This window comes from Neodiprion lecontei, chromosome 4 (assembly GCF_021901455.1).
Source record: "Neodiprion lecontei isolate iyNeoLeco1 chromosome 4, iyNeoLeco1.1, whole genome shotgun sequence".
Lineage (NCBI taxonomy): Eukaryota > Metazoa > Arthropoda > Insecta > Hymenoptera > Diprionidae > Neodiprion > Neodiprion lecontei.
In genome coordinates this window covers 13655118-13673634 of record NC_060263.1, presented here as the reverse complement: position 1 = coordinate 13673634, position 18517 = coordinate 13655118, and the positions used below count along the sequence as shown (strand labels likewise).

Sequence of the window (18517 nt, the reverse complement as noted above, 5' to 3'; positions counted from 1 at the left end):
ACGGCAGCCCGCGAAAAATGTAAGACAGGTCCTGAATTTCTGGCGTCGAATGGGCAAGCTGAGATTTGAATTTACAATTAATCCAGCTACATCTGAGCATGGTTTTTTACAGTTTTTTTTACCTCTGCGTGAATGCGAGTATTTCTATTAAGATAAGATATACACCTAGGAGCCGAAAAAAAGGTCATTTTTGTGAATTTTTTCAAGGAAAACTATTTCAAATTTCGGATTGGGGTTTTAAGTATCTAAAAGTATATACTAGGGTGGTTTTGTTTTAGCTTTTTTTTTTCTTACCTACCTTCGAAAAAGTTAGTTTTGAGCCTCAAACAAAGCCTCGTGAAACCGGAGCACGGTGGCTTTATTCTAAAAGGTGACGCATCCGGTTTGAATTTTTCCCATTTAATTAACACAGGATGAGGGCTATGCAAACATTCTAACCGGGATATCTCGGAAACTATGCAAGTGACGGAACCGTTTTTTTTTTCATTTTGTAGGTAATAAAATTTTCTATAAAAAAAGTCTATACTACTATACAGCTAAATATTCATCTTGTAGTCGATACGAACGTTCAAAGTTAAGTTAATCGAATAAATGAATAAAGATACTTGTTACCGTTCGGCAAAAAGGCGATTTTGGTAGTGAAAGGGCCTATAACTTTTTTTTATAAAATTTTCTATAAAAAAGGTCGATACTACTACACAGCTAATATATATATAAGCGTTTACTTTTAAGTTATAAGCGTGGTTCTTATAACTTGAGAGGGTTGCGGAAATAATAATTCCGGAGTCCCAACGACTTGGGTTGATGTAAAAACGATACTATAACATTATATTACCACCGATCACAAATAATTACATAAATAATAACATAAATAATTATAACACTTATAGTTACCTAAATCAACAACAATGTCGGTTTCGATGAACGAGAATACCGGCTTAGTTAATAATAATGACAATGAACAATTTACAATAAACAATATATATTGCGGAGCATTCACTATAACGCTAGTGGATGTCCCCAGCGCCTGTAAACCACGCCTTTCTCTCCCGAGGCGAGGGCTCCGCGGTGTTCACTATTAGTTCCCCTTTCCGTAACCCGTTCGGCGTGTTTATTGTTTCCGCGGATAAGTTTGGATGATCAGGCCACAAACTTACACACACACACATATATATATGTATATAGATATATTAGCTGTACAGTAATATCGACCTTTTTTATAGAAAATTTTATTACCTACAAAATGAAAAAGAAAAAGGCTCCGTAACTTGCATAGTTTCCGAGATATCCCGGTTAGAGTGTTTGCATCCCCCTCATCCTGTGTTAATCAAATGTGAAAAATTCAAACCGGTTGCGTCACGTTTTAGAATTAAGCCACCGTGCTCCGGTTTCGCGAGGCTTTGTTTGAGGCTCAAAACTAACTTTTTCGAAGATGGGTAAAAAAAAAAGTTAAAAAAAATACCACTCTAGTATATACATTCAAAAATATGTTTAATTTTCTTTATTTAAAAATATCAAAAATATACAAGGATATTGTACGATCCTGCGAGCGTCGTAAAAAAATCTGCGTATATGGTACCCACTCGCGCTTCTTCAAAAATCATCTGAAAACAAAAAAACCAAAAAGATTATCAAATTAGATACTACATTTAATCTAGTACTTGTCATAGCCGATTTTATAAATATCGATTTATGATAAAACGGTGGGCGTTTGAACATGAATAATGATTTTTTGGCCAAAAATTAGTTATTATTTTGCCTATAAAACAAATACTAAGTGACGAAAAAAAAATCCTATCACAAGTACTAGATAATGGTGTATAGAATAACCACAAAAAACTTCAAGGCAGTCGGTTCATTGGTTTTCGAGAAATTTTAGGTACCGATTTGAAAAACGTGGTTTTGAGAAAAACGCGTTTGAAAATTTGAGAATGAATATATCATGAAATTTGCCAACTTACATGGAATCATCAATACCAAGCCCATAGTGTAGGTCTTCTACGGTCGACGGAATGTTCGTAGCTTCTGAATTTTGTTGTCGGCGCCGTAGTCGACCTTCTTTTGTTTGTTCTTGCGCTTGCGGCTCGGCTTTCGCTATGTGAGTTTCGTCTCTTCGCACAGCGTACAAGTGCGCTCCTGATCCAACTGATATTCCTAACACGTTCATAACTTCCAATAATGAGGTGACACCATTGTTGAACGAGCATGTTGCAAAAAATGCAGCAATGTTAGCGATTTTGGCCCCGCTGTTCATCGTTTTGGGAGCTATCTTCCAAATGAGTTGGTTAAGGCTCTCATTGCTGTTTTGGGTGTATCCGCCAACACAGCGTTCTAACAATTTGGCTTTGCTGAGGTCGTCGTATATTGGTTTGATGACATCTAACACCATTTTTGGCAATGAAGAATAATCGTGACGGAAAATTTTCAGTTCTTTTTTGACTTTCGCTTGTTGCCACTTGCACCACGATTCGGGGCCTTCGGGACAGAAATAATGTTGAGGCTTGCTGTCTGTTGAGCCGTAATAGTAGAATGTTGCCCATATTGCTTTTTTCATGTCATCCTTCGAGTTACAGTTTCTGCGAATAGCTGAACCATAGTAAATGCTCAGTTTATTAGTAAGCTTTGCCGTCAATTTGTTTTTGCCGCCGATTCCAGGATTGTTTTTCCTGCATCCGCGAAGACGGGTTCCCATTCGCTTTTGAACGTGTCCCACGCATTGGTTTTTTTACAATTTCAATCTCATCACCATACAGTTTTGCGTTTAATATTCCCGTGTACGTCATAGAGTCGCCATCCCCTACATAATTAGTGTACATAACTCCATGCTTTTCGACAGATCTGGAAAATAATTCTTTCATGGCGTCTACTTCCATTTTGCCTGACGATCCTTCATGATTGGCCTGACAATTTTCATCGTGATTATATTTCCATTCCTCGTATTGCTCGGTATTTTTGTGTTTATTCCAATAGTTACATTAAGCACAATAAAAAGATTTTACAAGAATATCAACGACTTTTCCTGTAAACTGACCAAGGAAAACCGCAACTCCATATAATGAGGTGAAACCCCGTTTTCGCCACGTACCATCTCCTGAAACGGTTAGTTTTGTTACATGAGCACTCGAATTTTCTCGTGTTATTTCCTGTTGTTCTTGTTTTACAGCTTGTTTTAACATCAATTGAACAATACATGAAGCAGCAGAATGAATGTTATCAATTATCATATTATACGCCGTTTGTTGAAGCGGAGGCGGTGAATCCATGAGTCTACAAAATTTTATAGCTCCACGCAAACCAATCCCCAATAAACGCATAACAAAAAAAAACCTTGTATTTATTTCGTAAGCTGTGTAGATATACGGGCACGAAGGAATGAAAGTCGGTTTGAACGATGAACACGAGACTACAATTTTAAAACCGAGTCCGCGAGTGCTTTCTATAGAGAATTGAACATCGCTATCACACTTTTTGCATTTTACACATTCCGATAAGGCAGAAAACACAGTCCGAAAATTAAAAATTCGATATCCGGTGTTTGGATCTTCTGGTGCGGATGTCTCACGATCGGTCTTCAATTTTTTGGCAGTGGAACTAATATTTTCGTCGGAAAGTTTTTTGGCACAATATCGATTTTTGGGTGGTATTTTCCTTTCACTTCGATTTTTGCGAAAAGATCCGGATCGATGAGCTTCTCGTGAACCTTTATTTTTTATATTCATTTTTCTCTGAATATTTATTCGCTAACAAAAATTCACTGTACCGCACAGTTGCACGAACGGCAAGCTACTGACGAAACGTATCTATTTCTGGTAATGACTAACAGTCACATGGTATTTCCGATGTACCTGGAGCCAAGCATGCCCAATTAATGTGTTTTTACAGAATAGAATCATAAAACAGGTCTAGACACGAAGGGTCTTCGAATTAAGGGTTACTTGCCGCTACCTGCCTGTCGGCTCGGCGCGCGGCGCCGCAAAACCCGTTTCACTTTCTCAACTGTAACTAGCTGATTTATCAAAATATTAACTTATCGTTTTCACCAGATATTTTAGAGACCTCAAACTTCAAGAAAATGCAAAAAAAAAAGAATTGATTTTTTCGACCATGTAGGTTTATATCTCCCCTTAAACGTCTTTAGACGGCTGTAAATACAGAATAGTGGTGACTAAATAACTGACCCAACCTTCCCTTGATCCACACAAGTTAATTACTTATGGGGACATGTCCGAAAGGGTATGGCGAGTTTGCTATAACTATCATTGTTATCAGTATGGAACAGAAAGGAACCTCTCCCCTATTTACTTCACCAGTCTCAATTCATCTCGCTTTATGCTTGTATTATTTTCATGGCTGTAAAATGATTATTCAGGACAGCCGTGTGACCAGAGTATCGTTTTGATGGATTGCAGGATCGTCAATGTTTTCTTCGTAGCTACATGCAGTGACATGCGAAATGACTGAATAAAAGTATCCTGTCGATCAGGTTTTCATTTATGGAGCACGTACAATACCTAATGCCTATAAAATGAAGTTTATGTTCATTAAATTATATTACCAGGAGTTCTTCAATTACAGCATCATTTCTTAAGTTGAAATCAGCTTCATTTGCGGTGAATTGATGCAGGTACCACTGTTGACGAATTTCGTTCCAGGACCAAGCAGAGCCTTCTCCGTCGTCAGATAGTGTACTTTCCTATGTGCAACGGGCAATTCATTGTAGTTTGTGCTTTATTTAACGATGAATAGTTTATACCATAAATAGTGCGATGAGAGAAAATATTTATCGCTGGTTCACATGTTTTAACCATTTTTTCATTATACTTGAGCCTACCCAATTGTTAGGGGGAATATTGTATCCACTGGCATTAGTAGTTCCATTATCCCAGATATAGTAGTCTGTGTAGGGATGAGTACGATAAATCGAGGCATTAAACCAGGTGTGGTTGATGCTTGAATGGTTTGGAATAAAGTCCAGAATCACTTTCAGCCCTAAAATCATAGTATCATTCCGATCGAATATTATTTTTTCGATAAAGTGAACGTACAAAATCCAAAGATACACGATAAAGGAGGTACGCGTCAAAGGAAAAACTCACCAAGGTCGTGAGCTGCAGTTATAAGTTCATAGAAATCGTCGAGATCACCATAAGTAGAATCAATGTTTTTGTAATCCGTCACGTCATACCCTGAATTGGAGAGAGGTGAAGGGTAGATTGTGTTTACCCATATCGTTTCCACTCCTAAGTCCACGAAGTGATAGAGTCGGCTTTTTACACCTGCAATCAAGAAATACGTGACTAAAGACCAGTATTGAATTACAAGTTATAACTAGATACAGTGGGCGCTAGATGAATATCCTGTCGCTATAAGGCCATACAAGCGAGTGCCCTTCCACATCGCATGCACAAACGCGGCATCCCCCACCTCAGCGCACCCATCTCCCACTGTGCTGTACTGTCACCCCCCACCGCGCACAGCTCTCGCTTTCGACGCCAGCAGTGGGGGCGATTAGCAACTACCCATTTCAGAGAATTTTCCTTTCGTCGGGCCACACAGCAGGGCCATATATCCAACGTCCACTGTACGTTTAAGATTAAGAAGTGTTATTTATGACTTGCAAAATTCTGAGGACTTAATCTTTTCACCTTATACTGTTTACGGAATGTATATTGTTGACTCAAAAACTTTGCCGTACTTTCCTTACGAGATCATACCTAGCATTATGTACTCGATAATATCGACTACAATACGAATATGAATAATATTTTCAATTATTGAACAGAACCTGGCGTTCTGATAAAGCAGCATGTATAGTAAAATAGAAAAAAAGAATGCATCGATGAGCTAACATAGCCTTTTTACTGTGAAGATTAAAGACATTCTAGATGGTCTCGACGGCAAGAATATTACCACATTCGATTAGAAATGAGGATTCAAAAAGCATTGATGCTCTTATTCAATGGAATCAGTAAACAGATAGCTGAGATATATACATGAGTGTTGTAATTCTGACTTTATCAGATAGGGATGATCGCTCAATAACTTTCATCGTGTTAAGACCACAGGTGTAGAGAAAGCCTTCATATATGTGTCAAATGTGGAAAATAAAGTTATATCCATGAAACGGAAACAATATGAAAGTTAATTTACTTGTCTTGAAAATACATTTTTTTATAATTTTTATATAATTTTTTTTTTTTTGAAGCGTGCGCATCACAGTTGGAACAGTATATCCAAAGCAGCGGGGTGCCGCGTAGCGCGCAAAAGTTAGCGGTTCTTGTCGAAGCCGTTACTCTTACGTGAAAATGTTTTGAATACTTTTTTGTTGAAAACTTTGGATTCCTAATTTTTGTACATAACTATAAGCGACAAAGATTCAATACTCAGCGAGATATTCTTGAGAAATTAAACTTTGTAACTATTTTCGAAGATGACGATGCTAACTTCACAGGTGCGAATGAGGACTTTTAGTGGGTTCGATGTAATGTTACGTTCTGGGAAGAACATCGCGAGACATCTTTTCTTCACTGCGTGATTTTCAGTCTTAAGTCGATTTACAAACGTTGTGATGTTTAGGTTTCGGTAGAATTTCTTGAGCAGCCTGTCTCGATCTGGAACTTTGTTGTGGGTCGCGCCAGCTATCACTATAAATGATGCAAATAATTTGTCTTACACAACACTTTAATTTAAAATACACATTTATCAAGAATAAGATGTTCTTTAAGTTGATTTTCGAGATATGGTCTTTTTATAGTATTGTTATTCATTTGGTTAGTTGTACTAAAGTTCGAAGGTTCTGAATGTGAGTGCCCTATGACAGAATGATGTATAATGTTTTTGATTTCGAAGTGTTCTGAATGGTCTGAAGTCTAAATTGATTCTGTAATTAATTTAGTTCTGTTTCTTTCGATGTCTGAAGTGATTCTAGTTTGCATCTGTCTGGTTCGAAAAGGATCTTCAATAGTGAGTGATCTGGAAAAGACTCCTGATTGGTGTTTGGCTACGTCAGTTCAAGACGATTGGTCTTGAAGAGGCCAATCGGTGCAGTGCTGACAAGATAGTTAGTTGCAAGAATGCATATTTGAATTTTAAGAATGATACTTTGTGAACTGCTCGTCTTGTCTTTTTTCACGTTCCTTACGTTTGGTCAGTGAGAGTTCGTGAGCCTGAGTTCCGTGAATTTCGATTGTACACCCACATGGTCTATGTGTGAGTTGAAATTGAAGATATACAGTAAAGAAATGAAAACGATACATATTACATAGCATTACATGAATGATTGTCGGTGCAAGACCATTGCACTCCAAGATGGTAACTAAATATAGAACGATATGGATCTTAAAGGCTATGGTATGAGCATGTGTACTCTCTTGTGGTAATTGCACGTCAGTAGGTTACGGTACAGAGAGGGTACAGTTATAATTATCGGCTGGGACGTAACAGTAATACCAGTATCAAGATGTTCACCAATTTTCAAAACTTTGGGTTCGATGTCCGCTATCCGTGAAATTTTGAGTTAATGTGACTAGGCTATTACGTCTATTATATTCGTAAAGTGTTATTATGAGAAAAACCAGTTCCAATTACATTTTTGATATGATATTAGAAATAAAAACAATACTAATTCCATTCTGAATTAGTAATTGGAAAAAAACAATTCTAATTGGATTCGAAAAATTTTATAATGCGGAAAACCGATTATAATCACATTTTCTACTTGTAAATAGGAATAAGAAAGAAAGTGTTACGTCCTCCAAACTTCATATTCCTTTCCCACACTCTGAGTTACGTTACGCTCTGTAGTCTGCCCTTATAGTCGGCGAGTCAGCAGATTCTTCTCTAACTCGCGGCTAGCTTGCCTCCTGCATCCCGCTAAACTCCCCAGATTCAACCCATCGCTCAAGCAAGACACATATCCCTCTAAAGCCAAACCATACCCTTTCCCTCTACCGACTCCTTTGCGTTGACCACATACACCAACAACTACTTAATAATAATAAACAATCGTATACTTCAAATCGTTTACCTTCTCTTAAAACCGATCCCTTTCTACTCCATTTGCTTCCTGCATTGGGAGTAGTAGAACGCGAGTGCATAGTCGACGTGAACGGACCCTATAATAGCTAAATAATACCTTGGCTGGGCGTGGAGCAAGCTTCGATTACCGCTCATCGGATTTTACGCTTTCTACCCCGTAACAACGGTACTAATTACAATTGTAATCAGTATTTTTTTCTTCTTTTAGTTGCATATCACAACTGAAGTTCATATTTTCTTCTGATTACAAATTAAAATAGTAATTAGTATCGGTTTTCGCCTAATTACAAATTACGAAAGTAATAAGTATTGTTTTTTTGCCTGATTACAAATCGATTTTTGTGATTTATAATTAGAATGTAATCGTCACATTGAATATGGCACGAAGTGGCACTGGGAGGCTGAGAGCGTCTCACACGGGCGCCGATCACCTTGGCTGCCGGCTTGTGTGGTGCTCTCAGCTGTCCCCGGCGGCACCTATTTAACCTGGAACGGAGCCGAGCTCTTGCTCATGGTTCTTCTAGCTAATCAGAGTGAGAAGACTCGTGGACAGTGTATTCGACACACTTACTGATCATGCTTTTATCGTCCTCTATTGTATCTAATTTTCCATAATACATCATCTGAATATAAATCGTCTCAATGCTTACACTAATTCTTCCGATCCGGCGTCTCTCAATTCGATAACGGACAAACATTTGTGTTCATAGTAACAATTACAGTGCCCAACACTGTTTCTCATCTGCCTTCTAAATTGTCCGCTTCTTCTCCTTCTTTTAAACCAATTAATAAACATTAAACTTATATTCTAATAATACCATGAATTTATTAAACTCTACTGTGCAACTTTCTGGTTGTTGCCATTCGAAAATAAACTATCATGAAGTCATTATATTGGTGGCCAATAGTGGTCTTCGCTTTCTGGAAACCTATTTGCAAGTTTGGAAACGGAAAAAGTGCAACATCCATACTTAAATCGTTATGGGAGATATAAATTCGAAAAACTGGTGATTTCGAAAAATTAACGACGGAGCCAGGAATTGAACCTGGCGTCTAGAGATGCTCAACCGGAGCCTTACTCCACTAGACCACCTAGCCGCCCTGACTCTGTTGTCGTTAATTTCTCTCTTCAGCAGTGTGTTCAAATTTGTTTCCTTGTGCTTGGTATGTGTAAATAAAACGTTTTCGTCTCTTGAGCACCCGATGTAAGAATGTATGTAGATGAATGTTTACATGTTGGAATCTTACGCTTCCGATGGGAAGCTACGCAAGACGGGCAAAGCCGTCTAATAAATGATATGCGGATGTGCATATCATTGATTACGAAAAGTTCGTTGTTGGAAGATATAAATCCGAAAAACTGGTGATTTATTAGACGGCTTTGCCCGTCTTGCGTGGCTTTCCATCGGAAGCGTAAGATTCCAACATGTAAACATTCATCTACATACATTCTTACATCGGGTGCTCAAGAGACGAAAACGTTCCATTAACACATACCAAGCACAAGAAAACAAATTTGAACTCACTGGTGAAGAGAGAAATTAACGACAACAGAGTCAGGGCGGCTAGGTGGTCTAGTGGAGTAAGGCTCCGGCAAAGCATCTCTAGACGCCAGGTTCAATTCCTGGCTCCGTCGTTAATTTTTCGAGATCACCAGTTTTTCGAATTTATATCTCCCAACAACGAACTTCTCGTAATTAATGATATGCACATCCGCATATCATTTATTAGACGGCTTTGCCCGTCTTGCGTGGGTTCCCATCGGAAGCGTAAAATTCCAACATGTGAACATTCATCTACATACATTCTTACATCGGGTGCTCAAGAGACGAAAACGTTCTATCCCTTAAATTGTTATATTGTTAGCTAGTGGTCATCTTTACTTGCCGGAAAATCTACGGTATAATTCTTCAGTCGTGTGCTACGTACGCAATGCTTTTCGATACACTAGTGATTCCGAAGTCTCATCGATACATTGTGTCCCTAGTCTCTGACTAGGTGCAAATTTTTGAAATTGTGTCTTCCGTGCTAACTTGTAGAAGTTCAGTGATATCAATATACAATTGACACCGGAATTATTTGAAATTTTTGACAGTGTTGACGATACTCCAAAAAGAGTTTTATTCTATTTTAAACGCATCGCCAACGAGTCTAATCTTGCAATGATCAACGGTCCCTGAATCACACAAACACCAAGAACGGATCCGCAGCTCTGAATTCAGATATTTCGACGTAAGTAGCTCGTGACACGTATCGTCAGAAGAAAATACTGCTTCTCAAACTACACTACAAGTCTAATATATCTGAAACTGATTCTCATTTGTCTGATATCAGTAAACGTAAAAATTATTTAATACTGCTTCCTGCTCAACTTCAAAGGCATCTGACCCTCAAAAATTTGGGTGGCGGTCAAAACTTGGAAGGATCGATATTTATAATAGCCGATAATATCAAAATTTCAGATATGCGAAAATGAAATGATGAAAAATGAATTATTTGAAATCTCGAGTTTTGAACGTGTCACTGATTAGTAGTCATTCTGATCCGTGATTGTTATTTGTCCGATGCTCAGACCACTATGATAAGGCCCAAGACGCTTCGTTTCGAGGGAGCGCGATGATCTCCAATCCACCAATACCGGTACCGGCAGAGCATCATCAAAACTTCATCACGTCCGACATCAACAATCGTCAACTTACCCCAAACAAGTTTTTACATCTGGTATTTTAAGCACTACTGTTTCTCTTCTTCGATCATTCTATATTTTCTACCTCTATCTATCAACATTGTCATTATATGTATATGTTGCTGCACATTTATTTACCCTTCATTCATCTAACAAAAATTTACAGAAAAATAGTAACCTCTTTGAATGTATATTGCAATATTCAGCTTGGCCTACTAATTAAGGAAGCCTTAAACTTAGTCTCAATTTTTATCGGACACCATATAACATTTGAGAAAAAAAATTCTTGATTGTAGTGTATAGTTGGTAATTATTGATAAAAAAATTAGCATACACAAATTCTAAATTAATGCGGTAGAGAACAGATTAATAAATGGTTGATAGTTGAATAAAAACATTAGAAAATATGTTACTGCATGAAATGTATATTTAACTTGAACTGATGGACCCTTAACGCAATTCTATCATGACTTTTTTTGCAAATGCTTACAAAAATATACCTAAGAATACTCATTCATCCATACACCATTCATACTCAGCTTTGAAATACTACATTCGTTTTATAATAGAAAAATTACCAGATATATTTTGATCACTGAAGAATTATCGTGCTTACTAATCAATATCTATTAACGACTGTCAAATTCAGTTTCATATTGAGTTTACCCTCATGGAAAAAACCCTCAACTCGAGTGTCAATTCGTACCTCTAATTCATACTTCATGCTAAAGTCCCATAAGAAAAAAATGGAGGGTACGAATCCACCCCCAAATTGAGTTGTTTTTTAGTGAGTACTCTAAGTGAAATTATTTGAATTTAGATCTGACTAATTTATTGATAGCATTGAAAACTCATCATGATACAATGTGTGGCAATAGCCTTCGTAGGCGGTGCATTGAAGATGGTGATGCTGATTGATGATAGTCACGTTTAAAATTGAAATCCGTCAATCCAGGTGTATCCATTGCGATCCGTTAGCTTCGGCATCGGAGCAATATATAGATTTTCAGGTCAACTGCGTGGCACTGTATGTTTATGTTTTATAAAGGTAATGTTATTTGAGTTGTTTAAATTTTGTGCAACACATAAACTGGTGTGTGATTAATTCAGTCAAATTTTATATATGCAATTGAGTCACAGATACCAGGAATTGTGGACCTTCCGTCCCTGTGTCTTCTCGCAAAGTCCCCTCTCGTCTTCCGTTCCTCTGGCCTTTCGCACTTCGCATACAGCGCTACTGATAAATAGTAAGTACGGTGTTACCGTCTGATGGTTAAAATTGAAACTACTGAAATCGGGTCAACTGTCACGAACATCTTATGCATAATGAAAAAATACTGAACTTGTATTTAATTATTTGAACCTTATTGGGTATTATTTGCAGTTATTATTGATTTAGTATTTTTTCTATTAAGTGAATGTATTGTGCGGGTAAGTGAGAGATTAGAGAATGGGTGCGAGATGTTTATTCCGTCCGCTCGTTACCGAGTTTGAACTCAACTGCCTGACAATGAGTAGGCTTGTGTACATGTGTATACACACTGGATATATATATATGTATAATTAGGTATGTACGAGAAAGTACGTCACTGAGCTCAGCATGCACTGTTGAACAAACATTAGTCCAGGGCACAAAGTGCGTAACAAATCGTACGTCGTAACATCGATGGTAAACAAAAGGCACGATTCAATAAAATCTGCAGAATGTCACGAGTGTGCGGTATGAGGTGGTATGTATATAGAAAGCAATACGTTTTGACGTAAAATATCTGTGAAGTATCTTTAATTTAGTATCTTGGTTGACAGGTGGATGCAAGTATACTATTGCCTCTCTCATGTGGGTTCACCAACGAAGCGTAAATCTGGCGTCTACAGAAATCAACTGATTGTGGCAAAAAGCGAAGGACAAGGGTTGAAATATGCAGGAAACTGAGCTCTCATTGAACAACGCAATTCGAAAACAATCTGTCAGGTGCGTGGCACGTGATGCAAAATATGTTCGCCATTCTGTACAACAAACAAGTTGTACAAGCATTTACTGGCCTTGGTATTTCCTTTTTGACCTTTGTTACCCCCAGAAGTTGATTTTATTGTATTCTGTGCTAGCTAGTCCCAGGTTTATGCTGCTTTGGTTTCTGTTCATTCGCTTATCATCAGAGAGGTTGGATATTTTTGTGCTGCACAATGCAAGCTATAAAGTCCACAGATAATCACTTGAACACTATTTATGATTTAATGTATTCTTCGAGACATGACTTTGAATGAAAGCATGTATGAAATGTTTAGTACTTGTGTTTTACGTAATCTATTTTTCCATCTATCCTGAATAATAACACATTCTTTCTATATTTTAGACACTGAAAGCATTGATTGAAGCAGAATTGGTGTGACATGTGCATGGGCAGCGAGTTTTTTGAATATGAAGGAACCAAACGCTGGATCGAACATCAATAGCGAGGGATTATTCACTTGAAAAATTAGTTCTCAATCACTGGACATTACTGGAATTCGAGTTGTACTTTAATATTAAACATCACGTGGAAATCGGTAATATGCTGAACATCTTTTAACGTTTATGGGAAATCCATACTACATTTCAGTTTCTGTACTGTCTCATTGATTTTATGCCTCGTCGTAGATAATAGATTAGAGGGTGAAGTAAGTCACTTTCGACCAGTAAGCACCGCTCTGCCCAAGAGCGAGAGACGAAAGTTACTCGTTAGTTGTGTGGAAGATCCACGCCACTTTTCAATCTTAGTATTGAGTTATAGATTCTATGCCTTGTCATAAGAAATAGAGTGTAAAATAAGTTTGTCACCAGTAATCACAGCTCTCTCCAAGAGCGAGAGACGAAAGTTTCGTCACTTTTATGGATGATCCGTACTGCTTTTCAATCTCTATTGATTTATAGATTTTTTACTTTGTCGTAAATAATAGATTAGAGTGTGAAATAAGTTTTTCACCACTAATCACTGCTCTGTCCAAGAGCGTGAGACGAAAGTTTCATCACTTTCATGGATGATCCGTACTACTTTTCAATCTCTATTGATTCATAGATTTTATGCCTTGTCATAAGTAATAGAGTGTGAAATAAGTTTTTCATCAGTAAACACCGCTCTGCTCAAGAGCGAGAGACGAAAGTTACTCGTCAGTTGTGTGGGAGATCCATACCACTTTTCAATCTCATCGTCAGTATTGATTCATTGATTTTATGATTTGTCATAGATAATAAATCAGAGGGTGAAGTAGGTTACTTTTCACTAGTAAGCACTGCTCTGCCCAAGAGCGAGAGACGAAAGTTACTCGTCAGTTCTGTGGGAGATCCATACCACTTTTCAATCTCTCTATTGATTCATAGATTCTATGCCTTGTTATAAGAAATAGAGTGTGAAATAAGTTTTTCACCAGTAATCACCGCTCTGTCCAAGCGTGAGAGATGAAAGTTTCGTCAGATGTGTGGGGAACGTTTCTTCTACAAAAAAGTTTATATTTTACTAATGAAATCAAAGTTTGGTTTCTCGTCAACTTGACGTTCATTGAATGCAGAATTAACGTACATTTATGTACGTAAATAATTTCCGTATTCGAATCATGATTTTATGTAATCGATTGCAGACATTGTGATGCTGATGAGCATTGGTGTAAAAGATTCACAAATTTTCACAATGCAGCGGGCGTCTTCTATGCAGGTTTCTAATATTGAACCTGGCTAGAAGATGCGTGCTGCGCCATCTAGCGGTGTGCGGAGGTACCTTGGTACTCTGCTCTGCATTACCGAGCTGCAAGGGGGCCGCATCGGAGTTTTCACGCGTCTTTAAAAGCACCTTAACTTATGAAACGCTGGAAAATAATCATACATCGGACTCATTAAAAACGTTGGGAGGTATTGATACAATTTTCATTCAATTATGAATTTTGGTACTTTCTATACGTTGACGTTGCTGTACAGCATTATTAAGAGTTCGAAATAAAATTGAAGGCAATATCGGACCATTGGACGGCTTATTAGATCGACAGTTTTTAGCGAATTATATTGTTTCTCAACCGGAAAGTCGTCTTACCTGTACTTTCACAGTTTATTATATATCGGGACAATCTCTAGAAACTATACAGTCAATGCGCATGCGCGAGTTTTATTGGCTGCTTGGGCAGGCTAGCCACTCCAAGTTTCAGCTGTCAAACTCTGTTTCTGGCGGCGATGTAGTTCATACGAATTTTCGAGGTTACAATCTCAAACAGTCGAGGTAGTCACTCGGAAAGTTGATACTAATGCTCTTTGAAAATTAACTTTATTCGACTGAAATGAGAAATCTGTTTAAATGTTGGGTGCCTGGAAGAAACGCAGCAGGTAAGTAGGAACACCTTATTTGATCACTTTTATTATTTCGTAAGTTAGAAATAACAATGAAAATTTTTTTCTATCAACAGGTGATACGGCCAAAATAATAACAGCTCCAATATTCACTGTTATCTGTCTATTCAATTTATCACATGTACAAAGATCATCTCCACTTTCAAGCAACTCACAATAAGTCACTTTCTCACTCTCTTGTGATTTCAGGCGGTAATATAGAATTTTATCACTTTTCAAAATCAGACATTCAACCAAGCGTTCAAGAAATTTGAATATCTCACTATCGGTAATAGAACTGTGAATCTTTTTTCTCGAAAATGGTTCAACAAAATTTACAAATAGTCGATAGCCAATGTATTTTTTCCGATCAATGAATTATTGCTACTACTATTAAACATTTTTCGATGATTATCAGAGTTTATTTCGCACATTTTCAATCGTGTTCGATTGAATAAATGAAGGGGACCTAATCCTCAAAATCAAACTTCAAGTAATATCAGAATTATTAAAATGATTTCTGTATTCCATGTTAGTGCGGTTCGAAACAAAGAAAATCTAATCGGAAGCATAGAAATCAAGAGCGTAGATCACATCCTGTGACACAAGTTGAAAATCAACTTTCTCAAAATGCGCCTTAACGTCACAATTAGCTTCAAGGACAATCATGTTGTAGAGTAATGTCAGAACATTATTACGAGGATATTGACTTATCAGATTCAAGATTTTGTCCCTTGTTCCGACAAAATAAATGAATATCTGGTTTTTAACGAAGTTCATGAAGATTATTTTCCAAATAATGTAATCCGATACAATATCTTGTTCATAGTCCTTCGAACATCACCTTGTAACAAGGATATTTGGAAAGATTCCCTGTGTTGCAGGAACCATTACAAAATTCTTGATTTTCAATTCGTGCTACTGAATAACTTCTGCGTTTCAGGTACCATTTCCAATCTCAGGATGAGATTTTTTTTTGTTTCAGACAGAAATAATAACGGCAAATGGCGATTCACAAGCTTTCAGTCTTAGCGTAGGACCCCGTAAAGAGTATAAAATTGAAGTTGGTTTCAAGCTATCTATAAATTTCAGGATAACTCTCTGATTCAGATTCGTAATGAAAAAGTTAGCGAGTGAGTAAATCCTATAGCAGACCAAGTGATTATTTGCAAGGCAACGTGTGTTAGTAAGTGAATGCATTCTTTACACTTTACTGGGGTTCCACGAGACCGAAGCACGTGTGAAAACTCAACTAGCTAGCCAGATGACACCGTCAACTAAGATTAACTTTGAAGACATTTTTAACTGAAGTTATTTAACAATTCTAGATTTAGATTGATTCAGTTTACCTCGCAAAATTCAAACCTACAATCTAATTGAGGACTTGAAACACTATTTATCTGAATTTCATGTCAAAGAGAGTGAAAGTAAGCTTCAGAATGAGGTAACAAATTGAATGGTATAAAATTTGAAAAACAATGCTGGCCAATAGTAATGCTTGAATTACAATGGTGCACAGAGTGATTTCTCGGTAGAATGAATTGGCAGCAACGGTTAAGTAACAAACTTATCGCTATTGGCTCGATCAAAGTAAAATGATGGGATCTTCAGTCGCTATGATCTGTAGTGTATCCCGCTCTTCAATTTTGCCTCAATGAATGTTAAGAAGGTAGCAATGGCCTGATGAAAATAACTCTGGCATTTGTCTGACAGAACAACCACGTTCGATAGTTGTAATGATTGCACCGCTCGGGAAACCAGGATCTTTGCCACCTAAACGTTTTGACCATCAGGTAAGGCATAATTTTGCTCGTGTTGATCAAAGTTTGAACTTCGAGCCTGCTGAAAAAAACGAATTTCATCATTGAATCCATGTTAAAATATTGTAATAGTCAAAGATCACGGAATTAGAATTTTACTTACATGCTTCCATGCCTGCCAACTTTAGTTCCGCTTTGACGATGAATTATATTGTACCTGAAAATATTAGAAGCTATTATTATCAGACGGGAGCTTTCAATATCTTTAGATACAACTACTTTCCAATAAAATGCACACAACGTAAATCGAGAATCAAACGCATTTTTAATTTTATGTAAATAAAGAATCTGTTCACAATAAACGTTGTTTTTACTTACCTACCTCTGCTTATTCAGACTCGTACTTGTTAATGATATTTTAAATTTCTCCTTCCAATAAATAACACCCAATTTCTGTATCATTAGATTCTTGCTTTTCCGTTGAATTCTTTATTGCGTCGGTTGAATATCTTCCGACATCGACCACGGTATTGTTGAACCATGCTATGCTTCTTAGACAATTCACGCTACGTAAAAATGAACAGCAACATAACCTCAATCCGCGGTTTTACGCGCGAGAGATTTACAGCTCTAGTCTCATTTTGTGTACGGCGGTCCCCTGCTCAGTAGACGAAAATATCGCTGCGGGGCGATTTCACCGACCAATGAGATTAAATTATTTGGCGCATGCGCATTGACTCTATAGATTCTAGGGATTGTCCCAGTATGTTATTACATGTACATTAAGCCGGAGTGATAAATGTCGATTTTCGCGAATCGTATCGTAATAGCGCGGGTAAGTTGCTTCTTGGCATCACTAAAAAGTGTGACAAGGCGAAAAATTCACAATCGATATTATCTTCTGTCGCGGCAAAGGTCTTCAAGTTTTGAATTTTTTAATATCGAATGGTCGAAATGGAGAACAACCCCCAAAATACCAGTTGGCATTAAAAAAATTCATTAAAACAGAATATCTGAAATTCACTCACCCAGTGAGTTTTTATGAATTTTTTTGTTCCAACTGGTATTCTTGGATTGTTGCTCCTTTTACACCCTATGTTAAAGAATTCAAAACTTCAAGGGGCATTTCTTTACTAACAGGAAAAACCGTGTCTACGGCAAATTGAACCTAAAAAAATATCGTTTTTCGTATTAGATTCATATTGCAGATGAAAATGTGTCACTTGTTCTATCTGAGCCACAATCTAAAACATAAAACAATAGTGAAGAAAATGTTTATTTCTCGTTCTAAGCATGTCCAAATACAGTCGCCTTACGTGTCCACAACGCAAAATCGCAATCAATGATGGAGTTTTATGATAATGTAATAAGACATTTCACTTTTACTCTATTTGCTAAATCACTGTGATAATGTATCAATCCCCATAGCAGTTTATTTTGTATTTGATACTAAATATATAAAATGATCGAGCGAAAATTGTTCACGATTATTGAAGTCAGTCCCCTGTCCCAAGTTCAAAGTCATTTTTAATCTAATGGATGGATCACAGTGCCATCTTCTTCTGCTAAAAGGAATCTGAAAAATGTGCCCTGCGTAAAGAAACAACTTCAGTGGCATTTGTTTAGTGGCGTATCAGCCTTTGCCGCTGCAAGGCGTATGCAAGTCCCTTTCGTGTATCAGTT

At 37.3% G+C, this 18517-nt stretch overlaps 1 protein-coding gene across 1 annotated transcript in view; it reads right to left on the bottom strand.

Annotated features, from left to right (window-relative positions):
• LOC107223750 (maltase 1-like) overlaps positions 1–18517 on the bottom strand; it is a 157900-nt gene that overhangs the window by 63445 nt on the left and 75938 nt on the right. The window contains exons 2-4 of the mRNA XM_046736813.1: positions 5097–5276; positions 4832–4989; positions 4556–4693 (exon numbers count right to left, since the gene is read on the bottom strand). Coding sequence (XP_046592769.1) covers positions 4556–4693; positions 4832–4989; positions 5097–5276 — 476 coding nt within the window. The remainder of the gene's footprint in view (positions 1–4555; positions 4694–4831; positions 4990–5096; positions 5277–18517) is intronic.